At 45.2% G+C, this 22,817-nt stretch overlaps 1 protein-coding gene across 3 annotated transcripts in view; it reads right to left on the reverse strand.

The window, feature by feature from the left end:
* Positions 1-22,817, reverse strand: part of LOC129092002 (signal-induced proliferation-associated 1-like protein 2) — a 78,595-nt gene that overhangs the window by 45,640 nt on the left and 10,138 nt on the right. For all 3 annotated transcript variants that reach the window (XM_054599744.1, XM_054599743.1, XM_054599745.1), the window contains exon 2: positions 2,356-4,132. In XM_054599744.1, coding sequence (XP_054455719.1) covers positions 2,356-3,868 — 1,513 coding nt within the window. In that variant the 5' untranslated portion in view covers positions 3,869-4,132. The remainder of the gene's footprint in view (positions 1-2,355; positions 4,133-22,817) is intronic.

The raw sequence follows: 22,817 nt of genomic DNA on the forward strand, positions 1-22,817 counted from the left end.
AATTATCTGTATGAAGGCAGTGCGGGGTTAACCGCCCTGAGGAATGCACGGCTTGTCAGGGACAGGGGAGTGAGGGGAAATGCTCTGTGAGGCGTAAGGTCAAATGATGGTAGGAGGCCCGGTGGCCTCTGTATACGAGCCACTAGGCCTCTGAATACCGGCGGCACAGTGTCGATTGTAGAGGAAAGCTTTTTGTCAGCACACTTCCATAACATGTCACCGTTACTCATCACATGGCGTTGACAATTTGCCAAAGGTTGCAGAATGGATGACTTTGATGTCATGTCAAATAATGCCTCCTCCCCATCTTCCTGTCACTACACACTGAAGAAATGACTTCAAAATCCTTTAATCTGTGTGTCCTTACATTCAGGGCGCTAAAACTTTATTTCAGGCCAGATATCTCCATTTAAGGCACGGTTTACATTAGCTGCTCTCCGGTAGCGGTCTGCACAGTGTTGGCAGTGTGAGCCACCAAGAACCCATCCACATACAGGAAGGCTGAGAACTCCTGGTTCACCCTCTATTGTATATCTCAATGTCTACCCACTAGGGATGTCTACCCAATACCGAAACCAGAGTTTAATCAATAAACGTTATGCCTCTAGGTGTGCAGTGACTGGCCTCATTCTTTTATGTGTAAGGCAACATCAGATCTGACTTAAACATTGTTTTCCTATCTTTGTAACTAAATTTAACAAATAAATACATCAATATAAATTAAATGATATGTTATTGAGTATCAAAATACACATTTTAAAACCAGTAACTTGGTGAAAAATATGCAAAGTTTAACAGGAAATGTAAGTAAAACCTTTATAATGCAGCAACAGAATTAAAATTCCAGTTTATAATGTAAATTGTGTAAATAAACCTAGAATTGAATTAATTAGAATCACAGATACCCTACCCAGCTTTGAGAAATCTGTATCGGCGCATCCCTACTACCCGTGTATTTATATATATATACCTGTTTGTAACAGGTTATGGCCCAAGGGTGTGGATGAAACATTGTGTCCATTAGTGCAGCCTGGGGAGAAACACTCCTGTTGCTAAGGGAAGGAGGGCTTTAGGCAATCAATGGGATCAATGTTCAGCCCAGGTTGATAAAAGCCTGCCCTAAAGTGGTGACATGCGGCCATGTTTGTGAGAGTCTGTGCCTTTTTGTGTGTGTGTGTGTGTGTGTGTGTGTGTGTGTGTGTGTGTGTGTGTGTGTGTGTGTGTGTGTGTGTGTGTGTGTGTGTGCCTGTTTGTGTGTGCGCCGGTTTGTGTGTGTGTGTTTATGGTGAGGCAGAGGTGATGACAGATTTGTCTCTCCGATAAAACACCTCATGAAAAAAGGGCAAAAGCTACATCCACATACCGTGAAAACGTCATCTTCTGTAAAAGCTTTAACATCAAAATGAAACTGACAGCAACACGGAGCATTTGGCGTATACAATTGAGATACAGAGATTAAAAACATACTACAACTACGCCAGGGATGAAGTAGGTGAGGCAACATTTCACGGTAAATAATTACGAGAGTAAACTTCATGGCACAATAAAAAGATACCGTAAGCAGAGCTGCTCTGTAATGGGCTCGTTAACTGGAGACACGGAGCCTCGACTGAGTTTACACACCATCACGCTTAAGAATATTCTAACACAGAGAGTGTGTCTTTTTTGGAGAAGGTCAGGCATCTCTCAGTGTTAAAAGGTGAAGCAGCTGTTTTCTGGGGAGGCTCAAGAATGGGTAACTCAATCTGCTGAGAGCGGCGGACAGAGTCGCACAGACAGTGGGAAAAACAGACATGTATAATGCGATGATGGGTCGGGGTCTGCGTGGTATTTCCAGCGTCAGTCGCATAGGTGTTTTAATGAGGGGACCCGGGGCCGAGGCATAGTTTTACTGACCCTAAAGTTTGATAGGAGGGGTCCTCACACCCCTGCGGCCTCCACAGTGAACAGCTGCAAAGCACCCTCTCGCTCACCTCTCTCTTCTCACATGACTAATCACAGCCTCTCCGCGGGGTTCAGGGCAATATCACAGGGAGGACATGACCGCTCTTCTCTCCGAGGAAGTGAAACACACACCCTCGCACCAGACACAAGCCTGCTATTGTTCTGGCCCTTATTTCATCTGGTCCTACAAAAATAACCAGGCCGTCCAGATATCTGACCCAATGAGCCGAGGCTGTTCCATTTGGGAACTTGCTCTCACACGGCATTGTGCATAGTCTTGTTTCAAGGAAATGGATTTGGCCTGGAATGTTTATTAATCCTCAACATTGAGTCATTTAAAGTGCACTGTTTAATCTCTGTAAACTCGAAATATAACACATCATCATCATCATCATCATAAGCATTCCTTACCTCTCCCATAAAAGTACTTGTGGTAGTAGTATGCTCCAAGGTCGATGTGCTCAATGATGTAGCGTTTGACCTTCTCCCTGTGGATAGGCTGGTTTTCTCGAGGCACCTCCAGTACAGAGACTCCGGCGTTGGTGCAGTGGGAACTTAAAGAGGATTCAAAAGAGCAGCTCTCTGACATTCCGCTGTAGTTGGCACTGTTGGCTCTGGAGAGGGAGATCCTCCTCTCGCCCTCGCCACCGATCTCGTTGCGGAAGTGCGTACAGCTCAGCACTAAGCTGTTGCTCTTCCCGTCCCCCTCGTCAGCGTCCAGGTTCTCCTTGGGGTTCAAGTCTTCCCTGCTGCCCAGCGGGGACTCAAACATAGGGGCATTTCCACTGCTACAACCTGCTGCTCCGCCATCGGGGCACCCTGCTATGGGTCCAGCCAATGGTCCACCTCCGGGCAACACAGCTCCGGGCCCTCCGGCTGAGGCGGCTGAAGCCCCCGTGGTGGTGTTCTTCCTCTGGTTCAGGTTAGCTCTGCTTGCCACGGCCTCGCTGATGTTGAAAAGAACGCTTTGGACGTCGTAGTGAGCAAAGCATTTTTGGAAGCTGAGTGGCCGCCGGTCCTCCTCTATTGAGAGCCGCAGGGCGTCACTCTCGCTCTTTATGGTCCGGAGCTTCCTGAACAGAGACGTTTCGGATGATTCTGATTTAAGGCGCCTCATGAAGGACCGCTCCGGCTCCCGGCTGTAAATGAGAGAGTTGTCTATGTAGTCATAGCCAGGGATGTGGACTATCTCACCCCTGGCGATCTGGGCTGCTGTCTGCAGGCTTGGGGAGAGAGATGCGTCACAGCGCAGCAACTCGGGGAAACCCATGGGCGGTATGCTACGGTGGTCCAGGGTGTCCACTCGGTAGCCCCTAAGCATGGTGAAGAAGCCATCTCCGCTCAGGCCCTGGCGGTCAATGGAGGACGTGCTGCCGTATTCACGGTGCAGCGACGCCCCAGTGTTTGGATTGACAGCATGCTGGTCCATTATGTCCTCTGAGTCAATGTCACTAATGGTAACGTCGCTGTTGCTGCGCTGGCGGATCGGATGTAGACCCTTCAGCGGTGAGTGGCTGAGGAGGTTACTCAGTGTGTATTTGTCAGAGTAGTCCACCTCCAGACAGACTGCCTCGCCTTGCTCCAGTATTTCCACAGTATGTTCCTGCTGTCCGTTTTGAAACACAGGTATAACGCTCTGATAGTTTGGCGAAGGCCGACCGTCCCATCCATCTTGCCTCGGGGGCCAGTCTGTCACCCTGGCCCTGACGCCCATTTTAGGCATGGCTGGATTACCATTTGTTTTCCCTGCGCCTTCAGGTTTCCCCTGCATGTTGGTGGCTGGCGGTCCCATGCTACCATTCAGGGCTTTGAGTTTCCTGTTGAATAGCTCCTCTGACTGCATGGCTCTGGAGTATTCTTCTGGGCCTCCCACAATTCCCACGAGGTTTGATTTGTTATCTGTCACAGGGCTCAAAATACTCATATCCTGCTGGCAGACTCCTTGAAGAGCAGACTTCCCTTCTTCATTGCATCATGTGATTCGCTCACTGCTGAGCGGAGGAGGAGCCTCTTTCCTGAGTCAATGAGGCAGCCGTCGTCATAACTCACAGAAGGCGGCTGGCACGACGATCAACACAAAGCATTTGGATGTCAAGGACAAGTGTCTGAGGGGCGTTGAGGCACAGCGGCGTGGAGTCTTTTCTCACAGCGTGCCGCCAATGCAGAACGACAGCTGGAAGAGTTGGATCTATGGCACAGAAACAAAAACACAGAAGAAAATGTTAGCACACGGCGAGAGGGTTAGAACATTGTACCAGAGACATTTTCATTAAAAACATAACATGCCATCTACCCAAAGTGCCTCCCTAACCAGAAAAGGACACTTGTTAAGGCTGCGTGTGCGTGTGTGCGTGTGCGTGTGTGTGGGAAAAAGGATATTTGTGTTCCTCAAAATGACCCAAAACACAGCACATTCCGTTCAGCTATAAAAATTATCATACTGCTCACCTCAATTGCATGTTCCCTATCATCTTGTAATAAACTCCAACTGAGGGGTATGTAGGGCTGTATTAGCTTTGGAACTATGCAGAGCATATCATCTAATACGGCTAATTAGTGTATTTGAGAGGAGCTGATGCCATTATTGGTTTATAACAAGATAGATGCATATCTTTGCTGGTGCTTCCAGCCAATGCCTAACAGATGGCGGGGAAGCAAATTACAGCAACAAGAGGCAGATGTTCAGCTAAATGTTCACATGTACCAATATCTGATCCAACCGCTCGCAGCATCATCAAGCTGCAAATTATACAGGGGGGATAGTTTTGCATATTCAACGACAATGCCACACCGCCTTTTTAATCGGATGTAGTTGGTTGCGTTCGGGGGAAAATAAGCAATAACCCAATGAGGTAAACTGGCTATGACAAATAAAAATGTATTTGATGTAATATAATATACATAAGAGACACAAATTCACTGAAATATGAGGTGGTGGTCCACTCCACTAAAGTAACAACCGAAAATAAACATTTTGCAACTTCTTTTCCCCTTGTTCAGTTTTGTTCAACTGGGGAAATAATAAACAGACAAAAGGCTAATGTCAGCAGTTTTTATTCATTAACCTGAACATCTGAGGACAGAGGGAAGGAGAGTGAAACATCGGTTGGTTTGTCCTTGAAAAGCAGATTTGTTCCCTCCTGGGTATTTCAGATGTGGGATACACTCGTGCTGCAAACTCACATGGTTTTCATTTTTATCCGTTATGTCCGTGTATATCAGTGTGTAGACTTTGGTTAAATGGGTTGGTCGTATATATCCTTGTTCCGACAGCGGGAAACGATTTGACATGGACAATGTAATAAAGACGCTAACAAACAAAGACTGTGCCGTGTGTACTGACGCTGAAAGCAAAACTCCAAGAGGAAGGGAGCAACTCCTCTCCCATCAATCCCATCCAAAGCTATTAGATATGTTGTAGGGTCCGGTGAGAGTAAGTGAGTGAGGGGTTACACTGGATTGGGTTCATCTCCTCAAACACTGACTTCTGCTTGGAAGATCACACCACGTCACAAGTCTTCCTACATCGACCTAAATGCTTTTCTCGTGTTCCTTGGGGTTGGTGGTGTGCCTCCGTCCTCCTACTACTGCAATCACGTGGGAACCCCATGAGTTACCAAGTGAACCCTTCACATCACAGAAGTACTGGATTGCCAGTTGTTGTAATGTTTGCTTCAGTGGAGATGAGAATCCCTGTTAAAGCTATTCTTTTTGTGAGGTTTCACTCTTAACGTGATGGACAAAGTTCGGCTCAGCTCACTGGACGCTAGTACGACATACTCTGTTCCCAGACAACTGTTTACATTTCTCATTTACGGAGGAGGGTAAACTATTTTGGGATGAAAATGTGGGTCACATCAAGATTAGCTACAGGCCAGACTAAATCAAATACACTGGGAAGGATTCTGAAACATTTTAAAAATAAAGCATGCGATACAGCCTGGGAATAGAGTATGCACTTCAGTCTGGGCCAAATACAGGTTAATGCATGCATGACCCAAATGTGTATGAGTAGATTGATAATGATACCTCCTCAGTTAGATCCACTGGCAAACTACCCACAATCCTCTCTCTCATTACGGACCGGTCTTGTTATGAACACAGCTTCATTCACAAGCAGGAAACTGTAGTGCCACTGTATTTTAAGTCAGAGAGAGGACAGCAAGATATTGGGCTGTGTCATATGAATGCATAATGTAGCGACAAGTACTGTTCTGGGAAATATGTTTGTCCCATAGAACTGGCGAATGATAAATAATGGAATATGTGCCGGGTTGAAGTGAGTTAACTATGCCAAAGCAAAGCCTCATTTTCAATTCAGACAACATCTGGGTCTGAAAAGTCTCAAGTAGTACACTTGGGTATGAAGTTTGTTTTTATTATTTCAACATAATGCAATAAACATTAGTGAAAGTTATAAATGTGATTTGTCCCTTTTAAAACGTGGTATAACCATAGCTGATATGCTATAATATCTGAATCATACATATGTATACCAATCTGCTAGTGTAAGCAGAAACCAATGATGTCTGAAAAATGACCACTATATGAAGTTTAAAATTTGTAGATCTGGTGTATTTGTTATTTAGGATACTTCTCATCTTGACAAAAGAGATAAGACAAGAAAAGTGACCACTGCTGATTCCACTGCCACAAAACACTAAATATCCATCACACCAAGAAACCATATGACATATCCTGTATCCTAGGTTTCTATAGTTCCTTTCACACATGCAGCACTGAATACCTGAAATGCTCAGGAGCATTTAATGCATGGGCTCATGTGAGACTGGAAGCAGGGATTAATATTCAGGCCAAACTTTTCGGCCAATTTCCCACCTCTAGATGTTTTTGCTAAACATGCTGGTATGACTGTGCTGTGACTGAAAGCTGTGACAATGCAAATAAGCACCGAAAGAGTTAAGGCAGTCTGACGAAAGACGCTTTCACATGGAGCGAGCAAACCAATCACAAGACGCTAATGACAAATTTGAATCCGGGACTAAGTTAGGGATGAAAATTTCCAACAATGCTTCCGTAGGTGATTTGATAAGTAAAACATTATGTGTCTCATAATAGACGTCTTCCGCCGCGTACACGAAGGCCTTTCACGATAATGACATTATTCAATTATCTTACAATCTATGGACATGACCTTGATCATTTTTACGACTATTGACTTGTCACCAACATGATGCCAGAATAAACAGGGTTTTCCCCACAAATATGAGCACAACTCTCACATTACAATTGAATTGTTAACAGAGCCTGAATATACATTTTATTTACCGTTTCAGTTGTGTGGTTTTATTTAATTTAGCTTTTACTTGTTTAGAATATTTTAATATTATCCCATTGCATTTTTTAAGTCTGAATATCTTCAACAATCGAAAGTCCATTGTGTAGGCTTCTTGATTATTGTGCTATTATATTATCAGTGCCATAAAATGGTCTTAAAATGACATATTATCGTTTAGCATATTATTGATTATATTGTCCAGGATAAGTAGTTATCACAGCTTACGTTAACCTTGCCCCGTCTTCTCCTTCTACTGTTAAGTTTTGTGGTAGTTGGCATCCGTAAGGGTTGCATAACCGTCATCTGCTGAACCGTCCCTCGACCTATTCCGGTTTTGCCTGGGCATGTGTGAAAAGGCGCAAGACGGAAATGTTCCTGAATGTAGTGCCTGTGTGAATAGTGAAAATCACCAGCGGTACGTGATTTTATTATCCCAGTAATTTACCAAGGACTATGTGTGAAAGAAGCTCATGTCAACTAAAATCCACCTCAGGTCTCTTTTCCCAGTCATGACAGACTGGAGAGGGGACTATATGGCAGTCTGCTGACCACCAACACCCAAATGTCACACGTTGACTAAACACGGCCCTTTCACGCTCACAATTAGAGCTAGTGACGGCAAAATGTGCCACCTGTGCAAACAGCTTTATCAATGGGGACGCTCCAACAGAGGCTTTGACGGATGACTGAGAACAAGACGAACAAAGAAACTGACATACTGTAATCTTGATGCATGACAACAAAACAGCATGAATGAGTTTTTTTACAGTAGTCTGTGTCAAGCAGCTAAAAAAATAAAAATAAGATAGATGGGTGAAATGCTGTCAACACGGACAAACCAAAGAGAACAAAGCTTAATGTTTAGTATCACAGTTAGAAGAAAACAGGATTATGTTATTGTGTAAAACGAGAAAAGAATGGAGAAAACATGAGGCAATAAAAAGAAAACCGAATACATCACCGGTGTTAAATAGCTTCCTTGTTTCACCTCCAACTGGTTTTGAATTCATAGTATATAAATAAAAACAGAAACAGGAGACCAGTCTGTTTATGTCTGGCCTCTCCCTGTTTGTGCTGCTACACAGGGTCAGGAGAGGGTTAGCTGGCCTTTATTTCACATTGTGGACAGGACAGGATAAACCAGTGAACATGGTGGTCTGAGTTTCCCTTTCCTGCCCTCTATTAGCTACTTTCCCCTGCGACAGTGATTAATGAACACAGTTGTACCATGTCTCATTTCACATCCCCCCCCAAACTAATAGAGAGAGCCACAGGCTACTTGGTCAGCAGAATCCATCTTCTGTGTGACCTGAAGGAGACTGTTTTCTGTCCTTGCCTTTGTGGCAGTATGTGTGTGTGTGTGTGTGTGTGTGTGTGTGTGTGTGTGTGTGTGTGTGTGTGTGTGTGTGTGTGTGTGTGTGTGTGTGTGTGTGTGTGTGTGTGTGTGTGTGTGTGCGTGTGTGCAAGGGAGGGCAGCAGATGGAGGGTGGGCGGTCTGCTTTGCTAACAGCCCTTTATTACTGGAGTAATGCATCGCTATTATGGGTGTTTAAGACACAGGGCCCGGCGAACAGGGGGAAGGGACGGCGAAGGAGAGATGGGGAGAGAAAGAGAGGCCTAATTACAGTAATGAACTCATTTTCTGTCCGCTATGTTGGATGATCCGTCTTTCATCTCGGTTCATCCAGAGAGGAGTGGCCCAGCGGTTCCGCCAGGTTTTAAAATAATCCTCTGACACCGTGGCCTGATTAAAGGCCCGGCAGATATTAATATGCTGTCAGAAAAAGTGCACGCGTTCCGTCCACCGTCCTGAGATTAATGGTCCGCTATCGCTGATATTTCACCCGGGCAGGACACACGGCGTGATGTCAGCCAACTCTGACAGACTCACTAGACAGACTGGCTTCTCATTAGTCACTTCTACAACTCCTACACAACTGTGGAGATGAAGTCCCTCTGAACAAAACCTCGGACTGTCTTTTTTGTGCAAATCATCCAAGTTTGCAGTATCGGATTGATCAAACTGGGTAGTATGGCACATTGAGAAATACACTCCTCAGCGACATGAGCGAAGAGTGAAATTATGTAAATTGAGTCGCAACGCAAAGATGTTCTACAAAACAACAGTGCATATTTAACACTGAAATTCAATTTTATGCCAGTTGCAAACACTTTTCACATTATCAAGCTTACTCCACTCAGAGCTGACAGCACTTAAGGAAATTAGGCACATACTGTATGCTATAAAAGCAGGGCCATGCCATAAGCCCTTTAAAAAAATATTCTGGAGAGGAATGCCAAATCCTCTGCATGCCTCATTTGCTGGCAATGCGGCCCATTTCAGGTAGCAGTGACTCTCTGAAAAGCCCAACTTGTCACTTGCTGTAGACCTGAGGTCACGTTTCAAAACATCTTGTGTTCAATGATGTAGCAGGGGTTTAGTAAATTGTGTGTCGAAATTGCAAAAAGTCACCTGGATGTCACAATTATGCAAGCAAAATATCAAGATTTGCATATGTTTGGGTATCAAAAGGCACAATTTAGCGGCCAGTACACCCATTGTGCATGATCACAGAATATTATAACAACAGAGCATTGTGTTATCATATCATTCAAAACACTGACAGAGTCTGAGCAAGAGCATTTTGTAGGTAAAAGAAGGCACATGGCTCTCAAATGAGCCAGTTGTATTTGAGCTTTGCTTTTCACTTTATGGAATTTTAACACTCCTCTAAAAATATCCTCCACAGTGTCCAGCCCATTGCACCTCGGGTCAAACATGTTTATTTAGCCTCTACCAAGATGCTGGGCCACTTTGGGCCCCGGGGGTGAACACAGACCTGTGATTATGGCCAATTATCTTTAATAAAGCCCGGTGTAATTGAGCCATATTAATGCTCCTCTGTTCTCTGCAAGCAGGAAGTAGTAGCTGGCCTCGTCCCCAAGACGCCTCGACCTCCAGAGCTGAAGCCAAGCTGCGATGCAGTCATCCTCTCCTCCCGCAGCCAAATTAGGGGTGCAATGTAGGTTAAAGGCCAAGATGATTACACCAATTTTCCAGCTCATGGACTTCATCATGTAGTAAGTCAGGCAGCATGACTATGTGAGGTAAATCTACAAGTCCCCCTCAGTGCATTCACAACCCCTGTTTATTTTGGTTCCCTGTTACCTGCCTTCTACTGTTTAGGGTTGACAGGCTGCAGTAACCTCAAACAGTTGGATGTGTCACAATGTGTTCATCATTAACACAGCGGATGGAAGAAATCCAAGCAGAAAACAGACAAACCTGAAGCCATGTTGCTTATGCCTCACTGCCATTTGATTCTTCAATGAACTCGCAGTAAAAACAAGGAATCACATTCCATGTCACATCACACTCAAATACGATCAAATTCACGCTGTACGCAGTTTTTTGGGGCTTCGTCCTCCAAGGAGTAGCTCTTTAACAACGTGGGAGCTCTGTTTTCAATCCTCTATTAAGAGCAGCTGTTGCAACCTTGTGGTGGGAATTGGAGGGGAGGACGCGATGGTTTTGGGCAGGAACTATATTAAATTCATCACACTTTCTGTCAGGGAAGGAGGGGTGGACTGCAACCAGACACGGGCATCTCCAATGGGATAAAAACACTTGTGTTTCTGCTTCACTGGAGCGATTCTTTACCTTAACTGGGTTTAAGCAAGGGAGAATGTGAGGTTAAGAAGAGAAGTGAAAATGGTGAAGCAGGAAGGAAAAAAAAAAAAAAAAAGAATGGGAGATTTGCCAAACTTTGCTCAAAAGAGATTTGTGCAATTAAACCACAGAACCAATTAATTGGGCGATGTTATCCTTCAGAGTTCATTACTAGGGGCCTGGGAAAACAGGCATGCCATCTTCCCCAAGTGCCTCCATAACCAGAAAGGACACTTGTTAAGGCTGGCTGTGTGTGTGTGTGTGTGTGTGTGTGTGTGTGTGTGTGTGTGTGTGTGTGTGTGTGTGTGTGTGTGTGTGTGTGTGTGTGTGTGTGTGTGTGTGTGTGTGTGTGTGTGTGTGTGTGTGTGTCACTGCTTACACAAACTGAGGCGATGAAAGTATGGCCCAAAGAAAACCAAATCCACCATTCAACATCTCTCTCTTTCATCTGCTGCTCGCACAATTCAACCTCACAACAGGGAGGAATCTCCCACCAGCTGACCCTCAAATTAGCATTGATGCTAAAGCCCTGCCAATAATGGCGGAATTACTCCCCTTCCTGTGCGCTGCGATAACTCCCTGTATCTGAGCTGGTAAGAACCCAATCATTCCGACTCCACCCTCTCTCATTGTGGCCTGACCACCAACCGAACACCCTGATGCGCCCATATTGCCTGCAGGGAGTAATGCTGAGATTTTTAATGGCCAGTGTGAATGGAGGGTCACACCCTCAGTGGGAGGTAAGGAAACCAATGAAATGAGTTCCAGCCAGCTGCCTTATCGAGCCTGATATGTGGAAAACTAACAGCAAAACCATATCCAGCCTCGCTATCCTTCACAAACATTCACATGGGTGAGAATTTCACAACCACAGATGCCAACATTTATTTAGGTTAAGTGGACGAGCATAAGTAAGCAATAAGCTACAGAATTAAAAATAATACTTCGCTAGTGATGGGTGGAATTTGACAGCATCATCCATTAGAGAAGATATAGGGACTTTCAGTAACCAGACAGACACTCTCACGTCACTTTATTTTTTATCAATGTAAGCTCCAGCATACTCAATTTGAAATCACATTTGGCATGTTCTCAAAGGCTCCAGGTGTGACTTGAGGTTCTGTCCCTCCAAGCAAAAGGGTAAGTCTTGCAATTCGTTGAGACATGAAGCCAGGAATCCTGACGGTGAATGTTTAAATGAGTAGATGCACAAGCACCAGCTGCATTCTTAAAAACGTACAGCTTATGTTACGGGAGGCTGAAGAAGATGATTTAGAGCCGGTTCCAGTACTGCTTTACATGAGAAAAAGCAGACGAAGAGCTAGTTTGATTGTTCCCTAAACCAAACAAGGGGACAGAGTGGAGAGATTACTCATTAATTAACAAAGGAGGGTTACAAATGGGGAGGGGAATGTCTGCCAGTCGCTTTTATGATGTGCCAAGATGAGTTTCCCCTTTATTCAAAAGTCTTCTCCTATCTGTCCTGTTCAATAGGCAAGAAAGACATTAACACACCATGTTCATTCACTGCATAAGTAGTGTATTCAAATGCTTCATTTTGACATATTCTTTATTTTATATTAGTGCCATGATTTAGGAGATGATCAGATTATTGCAAGTTTCTGTAAATGTTGAACTACAGTAAAGCACTTCTTGTCGAATCTGGACACATGAAACTTGAACATGAACTTTGTTCAATGTCACCTTAAAAGTATTCTCCAAGTCGAAGCCCAGTGCATGGCTTTCCATTTGTTTTCAAACATGCCATATTGCATGACAATTCAGTTTTTCAGTGTATAAAGTAAGTCCCCTCATGTTCTACTAGTTATCCGCAATCTCATCTCTCTTTGAAAGTCTGCATATGTGCACTCTGTCCCTCTGAGCTAAAAACAAAAAAAAGCTTAATAAGAGTGTCACGCTGTCACCACTTACCATTCAAACATGATCCAAACAAACAAAACACACACACACACACACACCTGAGCTCAACACGCACCAACACGATGCTCGACCGAGAGAACACAGAAAATACCACAAAGTGTGTGCACATATGAGTGGGAGAGATCGTGCAGGAGCGAGGGGAGATGATTAGAGGCTTTCTGTTTACATCTCAGCGCACACAGACCTGAGTTGACCCAACAGCAGAGGAACAATCAGCAGAAGAGAAAAAATATATATATAAAAAAAAAAAAAAAAAGGAGGTCAGACAGCACAGAGTAAACATGCATCGGGGCCTCACAATGCACTGTGGGAAATGCCCAAATTCACTAATGCCCTGTCAGAGCCTCAGGTGCTCAGACTTCTGGAGAACGCAGCCTTTATCAAACAAACACTGCAGTGTATCCAGAACTCTATCCTCGGGCGTTTCTTGAAAAGAGAGACTCTTTATACTCTGTCTGCATTTTGATCTATATGAAAACTCAAGTAAAAAAAATAAATAAAAAAGTTTTCACTTCTGGATTGAGGAGACTAGACAGGAATTTCTGTGAGTAAACGAAGTTGCTTCATACCAGAATAAGACTTTCATAACACTGTAGGAAAATTGAACAGCTTTCAACAGATATGAGACAGCTGGACTAAAAGAGATGCAGCCGATCTCTGAGCTGCACCGTCTGATATCTGCTGCTGTGGTCACAAAGCTAACCCGAGGTCATTGCCCTCCAACAGCCATCTCGCCACACCTCATCTGTCAACAGTTGTGCTCTCACGTGTAAAATTAAACAAAAGATTGCTGTTTGCTTTGCCGCGGTCTTTGCGTTTTGGACCTGTGGTTATTTCTAGCCATTGCCTTATCATGGAGGCAGCTTACATGAGCATTGGCCTGTTTTGCTGCACCAGCTGAGTGCACCCTTGAGTGTGCTCTGCTTCGTGCTCGCGGTAGCTCCATCTGGAATGTTGAAAATCGCCGGGGTCACCCGAGATCTAACTCCTTTTCATTTGGTTCAGGGAACAGTAAGTATTTACCCAAAAAGAACCTGCAAGTGGTGAATTCTTTTCATTTCCTGCACACATTCAGATCGCATAATGTCTACCATATGCTTAGTTACAGACAAAGACAAGGGGTCTGCCAGTAGAAAGTGGTTTGAGACACCATGTGAACTAGAAGGAGGTAAAGTAATTGTAAAGCAAAATATGTTTTTACTCATCCACGCAACATGAAGGCCCTCTGTTCATCTGGAAACATAAATTGAGTCTTTTAAAGTAACTGATTGTATTTCAAAGCACAGCAGTATGTTTTTAAGCTACACATGTAGAGGGTTCAAACCAACATTTTTGCTTCTAATACAATCAGCGTGTCAGTAGTGTTTTGGCAGGCTATATGCTCAGTAAATATCCACTACAGATGTTCCTAAAGTGCTTTAAGAGACCCGACTCTTAGCTAACCAAGCGGATACTTCATTCATCAAGTAATTTGTGACAGTATTTCCAGGGAAAACAAAAGAGACACTTTGGGCATCAGCTCAACGGTTTCTAAATTCCAATATCAGATAACGCATTAAGATGACAGCCGTTGATAAAAAATAAAATTACCGCCGCAGCTCTGGAATGACGACCTCTGCATGCCAAGATTAACACAATTACGAACAGCAATCCATCAAGTGGGAGCTTAACCACAGCCACAGCGCTGATGTTAGCTTCAAATAATCACGTTGACAAGGTGTAGAGCCAAGCTATGCTGCAAAGTTACATTTTGAGAAAGCAATGAGCCGCTGTTCTGGAGTTGAAGTGAGGCCCATAGAAAAACACTACAATAGTGGTAGTGCTGGCTGTTTGTAGGCCGTGTGGGACTGAGGCAGGCCTCCTCCTGGCTCCACTGAAAATGGGAGTCTCCTACCCTGTTGCTTTGCCAGCTGGCCACCTGCCCAGCGCCTGCCAGGCAGCACACTGCCATTGTCCTTTGGTTGTTTCAGGGTGATCTGAGAATTAAAATACACTACAGACTACAGAATTTTCCTGTTTATTCGCATGCGAATAAGGAACAAGCGCTGCAGCACACAGAGACCCACAATGCACGGGGTACAAAGATTTAAGCGAGATTCATGCGAGGTTGTAAACTCGGCGACGGATCGCGTAGAGAGTCCCTACTCTGATTTAAAATTAATGAAACCGGCTAATATGACTAATGGAATAGCATGTGGTTGGAAATGTGTCTAACAGCAGTGCTATCACGGAGCACTTAGTTGGTTGTCAGGTAACATCATGCAACAACCAGCTTTAGCATCACACGTGCATAGTTTTAGATGGCGGTCCCAGGGCCTATTGAGGTCTCGCAGACCGAAGCTCCTGTACGTTCCCAACAGAAGGGGACCGTGTTTGTTCTTGGCTGCTCCAGTGGAGCCCCACAAACAGAGAGCACTGTGCTGTGGCCCTTCTCCAAAAGGGACCATCTGTCCACCCGAACTTGGCCCAGCCGCACCGGCCCTCACCGCTACGGAGGAACAGAACGGGACGTACAGGGTTGATGTGGCCCAGCAGGCCTCCAGAATAAACCGCCACCTATTTCTATCAGCACACATCCCCTCTCTGCCACTTCCCAGCAGCCTGCTGCTTTTGCCTGCAACTTCCATACCAATGACAGCCTGTCAGCAGAGTGCACTCACTCAGGGAGAGGGGAGAAGGAAAAACAAGGGGAGGAGGAGAGAAATGGTGAGAAGAGCGCTATCATCTCGCAAAAAAATGGGGAAGTTGTTAAAAGAGTTGTGAGGAGTTTGGATCGAGGCGCTCTGAGAACATCCGTGCCGCCGCGTACTCTGTCGAGGTCAGTCAGAGTCCACATCGTCACATTATCGCTGAGAAACGGCGCGGCAGAGGAGGAGAGAAGGTAAGCTGTGTGACACTGTTAAGATTGAGAGCCGACACACTAACGCACAAACACATTCGCACACCTCATTCAGGGAGCAGAATTCAGAACCGCTGACCGGCAGTGCGCCTCGATGCCATGGGGCACCTCTCCCTCCTTTTCAGTCGCTTCAACTGTGCTCGTTTTCTTTTTCAAAGTTTGTTTTTCACACTTGGCTTGGGGTTGGCTCAAGACAGACAATTTGGACTCCTGGGCAGCAGCTGTAGGTTTAGTCAACCGGAGGAGGGTGCGAGGGGGGTAAGCAGGACAGGAGTACGCACAGATACACAGATGAATCACTGATTCATTCACCCTGCGAGAACTTTGTATGATGCGTCTGCCACAGACATGCACTCAAAATTTCCCCTTGTGATGCAGCCCACAGGCTAGACCGCTCAAACATACCTTTGTCTAAAAAACAAGACTGTCCTTGCATTACATAATGCTTACTCTGCACATAAACGCGAGTAAAACTGAGGTTAATATGAATTATTTAGCCTTTACATGTCTTCCTAAGAGGCCATGACACGAAAACCAACATTTGGTATCAACTGCTGCCATGCTTACCTGATTAAGAGAGTCCTTTTACATCAGAGCCATAAATCCTAATGGCAGAAGACTCAAAGCCATGTGAGCCACTGCGGTAATCAGCCCACTGTGGAGATGCTATCCAAGTGCATTAAATCCATCAGCCACTTGTTGAGAGAAATCCGCCACACTCCACAGCAGAAAGCCTCCGAAATAAAAACAACAGCAACCCTTCCCTCTGCTCCTTTACCAAACAACTAGTTTGGAGGGAAAAAAAGAGAGATAGATAGAAGAAAAGGAAGGAAAGAGTGAAATAAGGACAGGTCTGGCAGCCATCGGGGAGTCAATTTAGTGAAATGCATACAGCTGCCCCCTCAAAGCTCACAACCCTCTCCCTCCCCCTGTGACAAAGCCACCAACTGAATGAATGGGGCTGCAACATTAGCATATGTAAAGGAAAGTAGGTGGCTATGCTGGGTGGGGGGGCAAAGACTGTTGGGTGTTAGGGGGGAAGGGGTAGGCCGTGACATTCAGAGCTCCTCTGGCTGCCAGGAAGGACAGGAAAAAAGAAGGGGGGGGAGCTATTGTTCCCTGGGGGAAAAAAATGCCCAGGTCAAGCCTGTGACCTTCCAAGTTTCTCGCAAAAAGGCTGACATTTGGAGCGACGGGAGACGGAGGCATCCAGTTATCCGCTCTCCGTCCTGTGAACTACAGCTTGGCACAAAGGTCTGTCTGACAAACGGAGACAGCAACCACGACCACCTTAAACCGCGCTGAGATAAGAGGACGAAAAAGACAAGACCAGAGAGGGAAATTGCCCTTCTCTCAGAACTGATAATCCCTCTAGCCACATGCCATATGCTGAGCCTGCAATACCTCCAGTAAAGTCCAGAGCAACAGGCAGAAAGGAGGTTGGGAAAGGGGATAGGCTGCGACGGTTGTAAGAGCAAAGAAGAAAACTAGGAGTTCATCTGTGCGGAGCGCTACTCTCTGGTGCTTCCCTGCAAACAGCTGTGGGTTTACACACATCGAGCTAAAGAACTAGCAGCAACAAAGACAGACGGCAGCATGTTCAAGAGCAGCTTTCATCCGAAGATGTGAGGCAACGCATCAAAAGACCACGGCTGACAGAAAGGTCATGTACCTTTCTGTGCCTGCATGGCGTGGAAATAATAAGAAAGAGGTCAATTTAAAAGTCACAACCCGCAATGTAAAGACCTGGAGAAGAAGAAGCAAATGCTAAAGGAATCAGGCCAACTTTTTCTCAGTCATTATCAATATAATAAACATTTGATTACATATACAGCGCAAGTCAGCTGGCCGTGAGCTGTGGGCTTTGTGGTGTTCAAATTCAACAAGACGTCAGGCCATTGTTAAGTGTTGTATCAGTTGCCGTTTGTTGACGCTAGCTGTTTGAGGTCAGCTTGATGTGTTGTGGCCCCGACCTGGAGTAAGTGAAGCAGACTTGGGTGTTGGAGGCTAATAAAACAAACAACCACCGAGGCACTTCTGAGCAAGGCAGTCTTAACTACTGCATGGCCCACGCTAAAAGCTACACTTGTGCTTTGCAATAACTAGGTATGACTAGGCCAGTCGTTTCTTTACCCTCCTAGGCCACATAAAGGCTAAATAAAGAGCTACTCTGTGGGGTAAATGAGTTCTGATGATAGATTTCTCCTCTTGCATGGTGCAACAAAGTTGAGTTTCAGGGAGCTTAATTGGAAAAACACTAAAAGAGTGTCATTTTAACCACTTCCTGATGACTGCTTTGCTCTGCCTGTTTCTGGTTGGAAGTAGGAGCATGTTAATGGCAGGAAATGACAGACTTTAATCGAGTTGAATGAATGGCAGCAAGTACAGGTCTTTGTGCCACACTGGGCTTTGATCTAGCCTCTGCAGGCAGGTTTCTCAGCTTTGATTCGAGTGGTGGGGAAGGAAAGGGGTTTTATTTGAAGAGTGGGAAGCCCCAGGAGGTAACACTTAGGAGTTCTTGTCACTGCATCCCAGCAAACAGACAAACTATTCATCAGCCTACACACATGTGCGGCAGGGCCTGTGGAGAAGCACGCAATTCCCACAAACCCTGCTCGTTTGCACATGGACGTCCGGGTCTGATGGGTAATTTACATACCAAGGGTAGTCATTACAAGAACGGATACACAAGCTGAACGGCCTACATTCACAAACACTAAATAAACTTTCACAGCTCATCTTTCAAATGCTGCGCAGAGATTTGACCGATTAAACACAATACACCGATTGCCATCCAACTCGGCATGAGTAAGATATGGAAACATTTAGACAGATGCCAAGTTATTATTATCAATACCCTTTTCTCATGAATTTTGGGACAAAACTTTTTTGGAACATGGAATGATTTGGCTTTGATTGAGATTGGTTGGGCAAGTTAGCTGTGTGCTTTTAAAGGAATAGTGAAGACATTTTTAAAAAATATGGTAATTTGCTTTCTTGCCGAGAAGATTGAACATGTGTTTTGACAGATCCAAACAAAAGTGGACAGCTCTTAGTGGAGTTGTGAATGCAACTGAGACGCATTGAGTAGGCGTTGAGATCCACATTGAGGTTGGTCTGGCCTGGTGTTAAATCACACACTCTCATATTATCTCTGTAGAGGAGCCTATTCTTTCTGAAAAACAACCCCTGAGGGAGACTCTTGTCCTTCTACGGTCCAACTGAAAAGACAGGCAAACTCTGCATGGTGGTATGGGAACCATTTGCTGTCCGGTATTTTTAGTCCTGCTGATAACGGCAGGTTTCTTCTTAGTTATGCAGAGTGGGAGAGGAGCTGTTTAGGGAAATGACCTGTTCCTCCTGCAGAGAGGAAGGGAGGGAAAAAGCAGCTGGCAGGCAACAGGCAGACACAGCATCTTTGAATGTCACTTCTTCTCCCCCCCTCTTCTCTCCCTCTCTCTCCACCTTCTCCCCTTCTCTCAGTTTGTTCTGTATCTGTTGTCTGAATTCATCAGAGAGCGGGAGGCTGAGCGGCCCCCACCCCACCCATTCTCCACCAAAGAGGAAGAGAGTGAGCGGGAAGGGGGTAGTGGGCACATGAGGTGAGGGGGCGGAGAGTAAACAGGGGCTTCGCATCCCTCCATGTGGTTGCTAGGCAACTTTTTCTGCATATGACAGCCTTGAGTGACAGCAGACCTCCTCTTCGCAACAAAGAAGGAAAGTTGAGGGAGGGAAAAGGAGAGGTGCAGAGAGCAGCACAGAGATGAGTGGTGATCTGGTTGAATCCAGGGAGTTTAAAGCAATACAAAGCAACATAATGGAATAGTCGGACAAAATTAAGAATTCTATTAAAAGGTGAACCAAGAGGATTTAAGCATTCCCAATCTTGGTTCTTGGGATATAAAGATCTGAGGCATTGCGATAAAATGAGTAGAAAAAAAAAATATATATATATATATATATATATATATATATATATATATTATTCAAATTAAATGTGGTGACTACTTATTGGTGATGGAGGATAATGCATCCTATCAAGGGAAATGCAAGCCTAAAAAGTTGGTGCCAAAGTTTCAAAACGCATCACAAATTCTGTCCAAACAACTTTATCTCGGTTGGTAACTGATAGAGCAAACTTAATTTATGTTGATTTGATCACACTGCAGGGCAGACTAGTGGATTCATTTTTTCAGCGATACAACATCGCCAGCGGCACATTGAGGATATCTTCAGTAGTTGAGTGCTTATCCGAGTCGTGTTTGTATTTGACGGTTCTCTTTCATTGCCTACGAGCATATGATTAGGATCTTTCAGAAACTCCAGAGGCAGAGCACCAGCTTTACCACCTCAACCTACAAACTATACTTTGGCAAAAAGTTGGCAGACACCAGTAGTTCCGACTCGGCAGCACAGATGACATGCTTCATCCATAGGGCACATAATAAGGTTGTTTTTATGACGATTCTGGGGCTAAAATTAGCACGTGAATAAAAATCACTGGCTGCTTTTCACTGGAAGTTTGGCAGAGGAACGTGAGCTGGATGCCAGATCAGGGGTGCTGCTGTACAGATGTGAGCAGAGGGAGCAGGCAGACAAGAAGCAAAGGGAAGCTGACACTGGATAACATATTGTTAATAGCAGTACGGGAAGAGTGCTTTTAGACGAGCAGAATGCCAGAATCCTGCACCACGGCTGGTTAGAGAAGCGGACAGCAAGGTATCAAACTTTATACATACTGTAGGAGGCTGCAAAGAAAGACTTTATTCAGAACATTGTACAGGATCTAGACACAATAATAACAAAAACAACAAGATAGAGCAATTTTTCCCCAAAGTGAAGTCCGTGGCCATCTGGAGCATATGTTCCAGTGCAGCAACTTCCTCCGGTAATTAATGAAGTTCTCCAAAGGGAACAGTCTGATTAAGTGAAAACTCTTCTTATTCTCCACAGGCCTTGTTACCGGAGCTCAGAGAGAAATGGCTCCGATAGAATTCCTGAGAACTAGGCGGCCCTGGTTTGTCATGCAGCTGGCATCTCTTTTTATGGAGTCACTTTCAAAAGCTTTTTTTTCCCCCCCTACAAGTGGCATCAAAAACATCTGTTCCCAGAGCAGCCACCCACATGAGAGATCGCTCCAGCCCTGGCAGGATGGCCTGCAGATGTAAGCTACAACCAACATGCAAATGTACATGTAAAACCTCAGACAGCCACAGTGGGACAGTTAAGACAACAACATGCCCAAAGTCACAACGGGGAAAAGGGAGAGGAAAAGACAAATAGAGACAGGAAAGATATAGACTGAAAAATGAGACAAAAGAGGAATGAAAGGAGGGAGAAAACCTGAGTGACAAGAGATGATAGGTTATAGTGGAGGAAGAGGAGTACTATGACTAGTAATTCTGAGCCGGTGTAGCCATATTGAAGGACACACAGTGGTGTTTTATACCCCAGCCAGAAGACCAATTTGACCTCCATCCTGTTCAAAGCAGTCCTGCTAGTGGAGGTGCCTGATGAAGTAGCAGTAGCACAGCTATATTAAGGCTGCAGTGTCCAGGCCGCATGAGATGCCGTTAAATGTGCACTCTGCCAGCACTCTGAGCAGAGTAAAACACTGTGCATCATTAAGGGATGTGTGCTTAAGTACCATCCACGGCCCTGTAAAGCGACTGCTAGCGAGGGGGAGAGCGGAGAGAGAGAGAGAGAGAGAGAGGCAATGGGAAACGGCCCGAGTTATTTCCATTCCCTCAGCCCGTTTATGGAAACATTATTGGAACAAGGTTCAGTTCTCACGGAGGAGGAAAAGATTCAGGAAATGAGTGTGAGTGAGGGACAGTAAAAAAAGTGAAGGAGGCAGAGGAGGAGAAAGAGGAGGAGGGATTGTAGAAATGCTGTTTTTAGCTGTTTTCTCTAGAAAAGACCTTGCGCCGTGTGTGTCCTTCATTGTGTGGTTCTCCCTCTGGCAAAGGCCACAAAAGCCTCCATTTATCTATCCTGAGCATCTAGCCTTATTGTGAAAAGCCTTATGAAAGGCGGGCAGCCATCTCATGAGCCGGGGTGACATGGCTTTTCCCTTGTTAACACTTTAGTCTTGCGCCCCACACACAAACTCCGCCGGAGTGAGGGATTACTGCTGCCGACACACGGGCAAAAAGAAATAGTACATCTGTTCTATATATTTGCATTTCTTTTGGTTGACTCACAATGCGCCACTTGACTCGATGGAAAGCGAACATTCTCGGTCAGGCGTGAGAAACCCACCCCGTCAATGAGGCCCGTTTTTCCACCCTTTGGTTTCTTTAGCCGGGCTAACGGCACATCACAAGGAGCAGCTTGCACAAAAACACAATCTGTCAACTTGGAGGCAGACGGGGCCAGTTTATTCATGATTCGCCCTCATCAGTTTCTATTTACTCAGTGTTCTCGGGAGTAGAAAAGGGGACCAAGTGCAATTCTAGGACATCGCAATGTGCGCTATTCAGCAATCTGCAGCTCTAATTGCAGAGTGAGGGGAATTTTCGACGTCTCTAGCATTGAAGCACGACAGCTGCAGCTGGCATGGCATGCGGTGGGTGTGTTTAAGGGGAGGTGTGGCGGCTGAAAGGGTGTCAGGGACTAACCTCCCACCGAGAGCCACCCACACACGCGCACCTAAAAAAACACACACACACACATATGCACACGGCGTTGCACTCCCACATGTTCACAATCAATAATGTTAACGACATACCAAAGCATCAGAGGGAAATACTGTGCTCTAAAATATGCTTTCCTCTCTACTGCCACTCAGCAGCGCATCCTTGATCTCACGGATTTAGAGAGGAGTCAGCTGTCATAAAAAAAAAAATCATATATCATATTCCTCCAGTCAACTAGTCATAAACATCTGCTGCAAAATGCCTACGTGCACATGGACACAAACTGTACATGAACCTTTAAAAAGTGTGTGGAGAGGAGGAAGGGATATGAATGCTTTTTCTTTTTTTTGCCTCCACATCTTCGCTGCTCTTATTCCCACCTCGTTACACCGCCATCTTACCATCCCCCTCCCTGAATGCTAAATG

The sequence above is a fragment of the Anoplopoma fimbria genome, chromosome 6 (genome assembly GCF_027596085.1).
Source record: "Anoplopoma fimbria isolate UVic2021 breed Golden Eagle Sablefish chromosome 6, Afim_UVic_2022, whole genome shotgun sequence".
Classification (NCBI taxonomy): Eukaryota; Metazoa; Chordata; class Actinopteri; order Perciformes; family Anoplopomatidae; genus Anoplopoma; species Anoplopoma fimbria.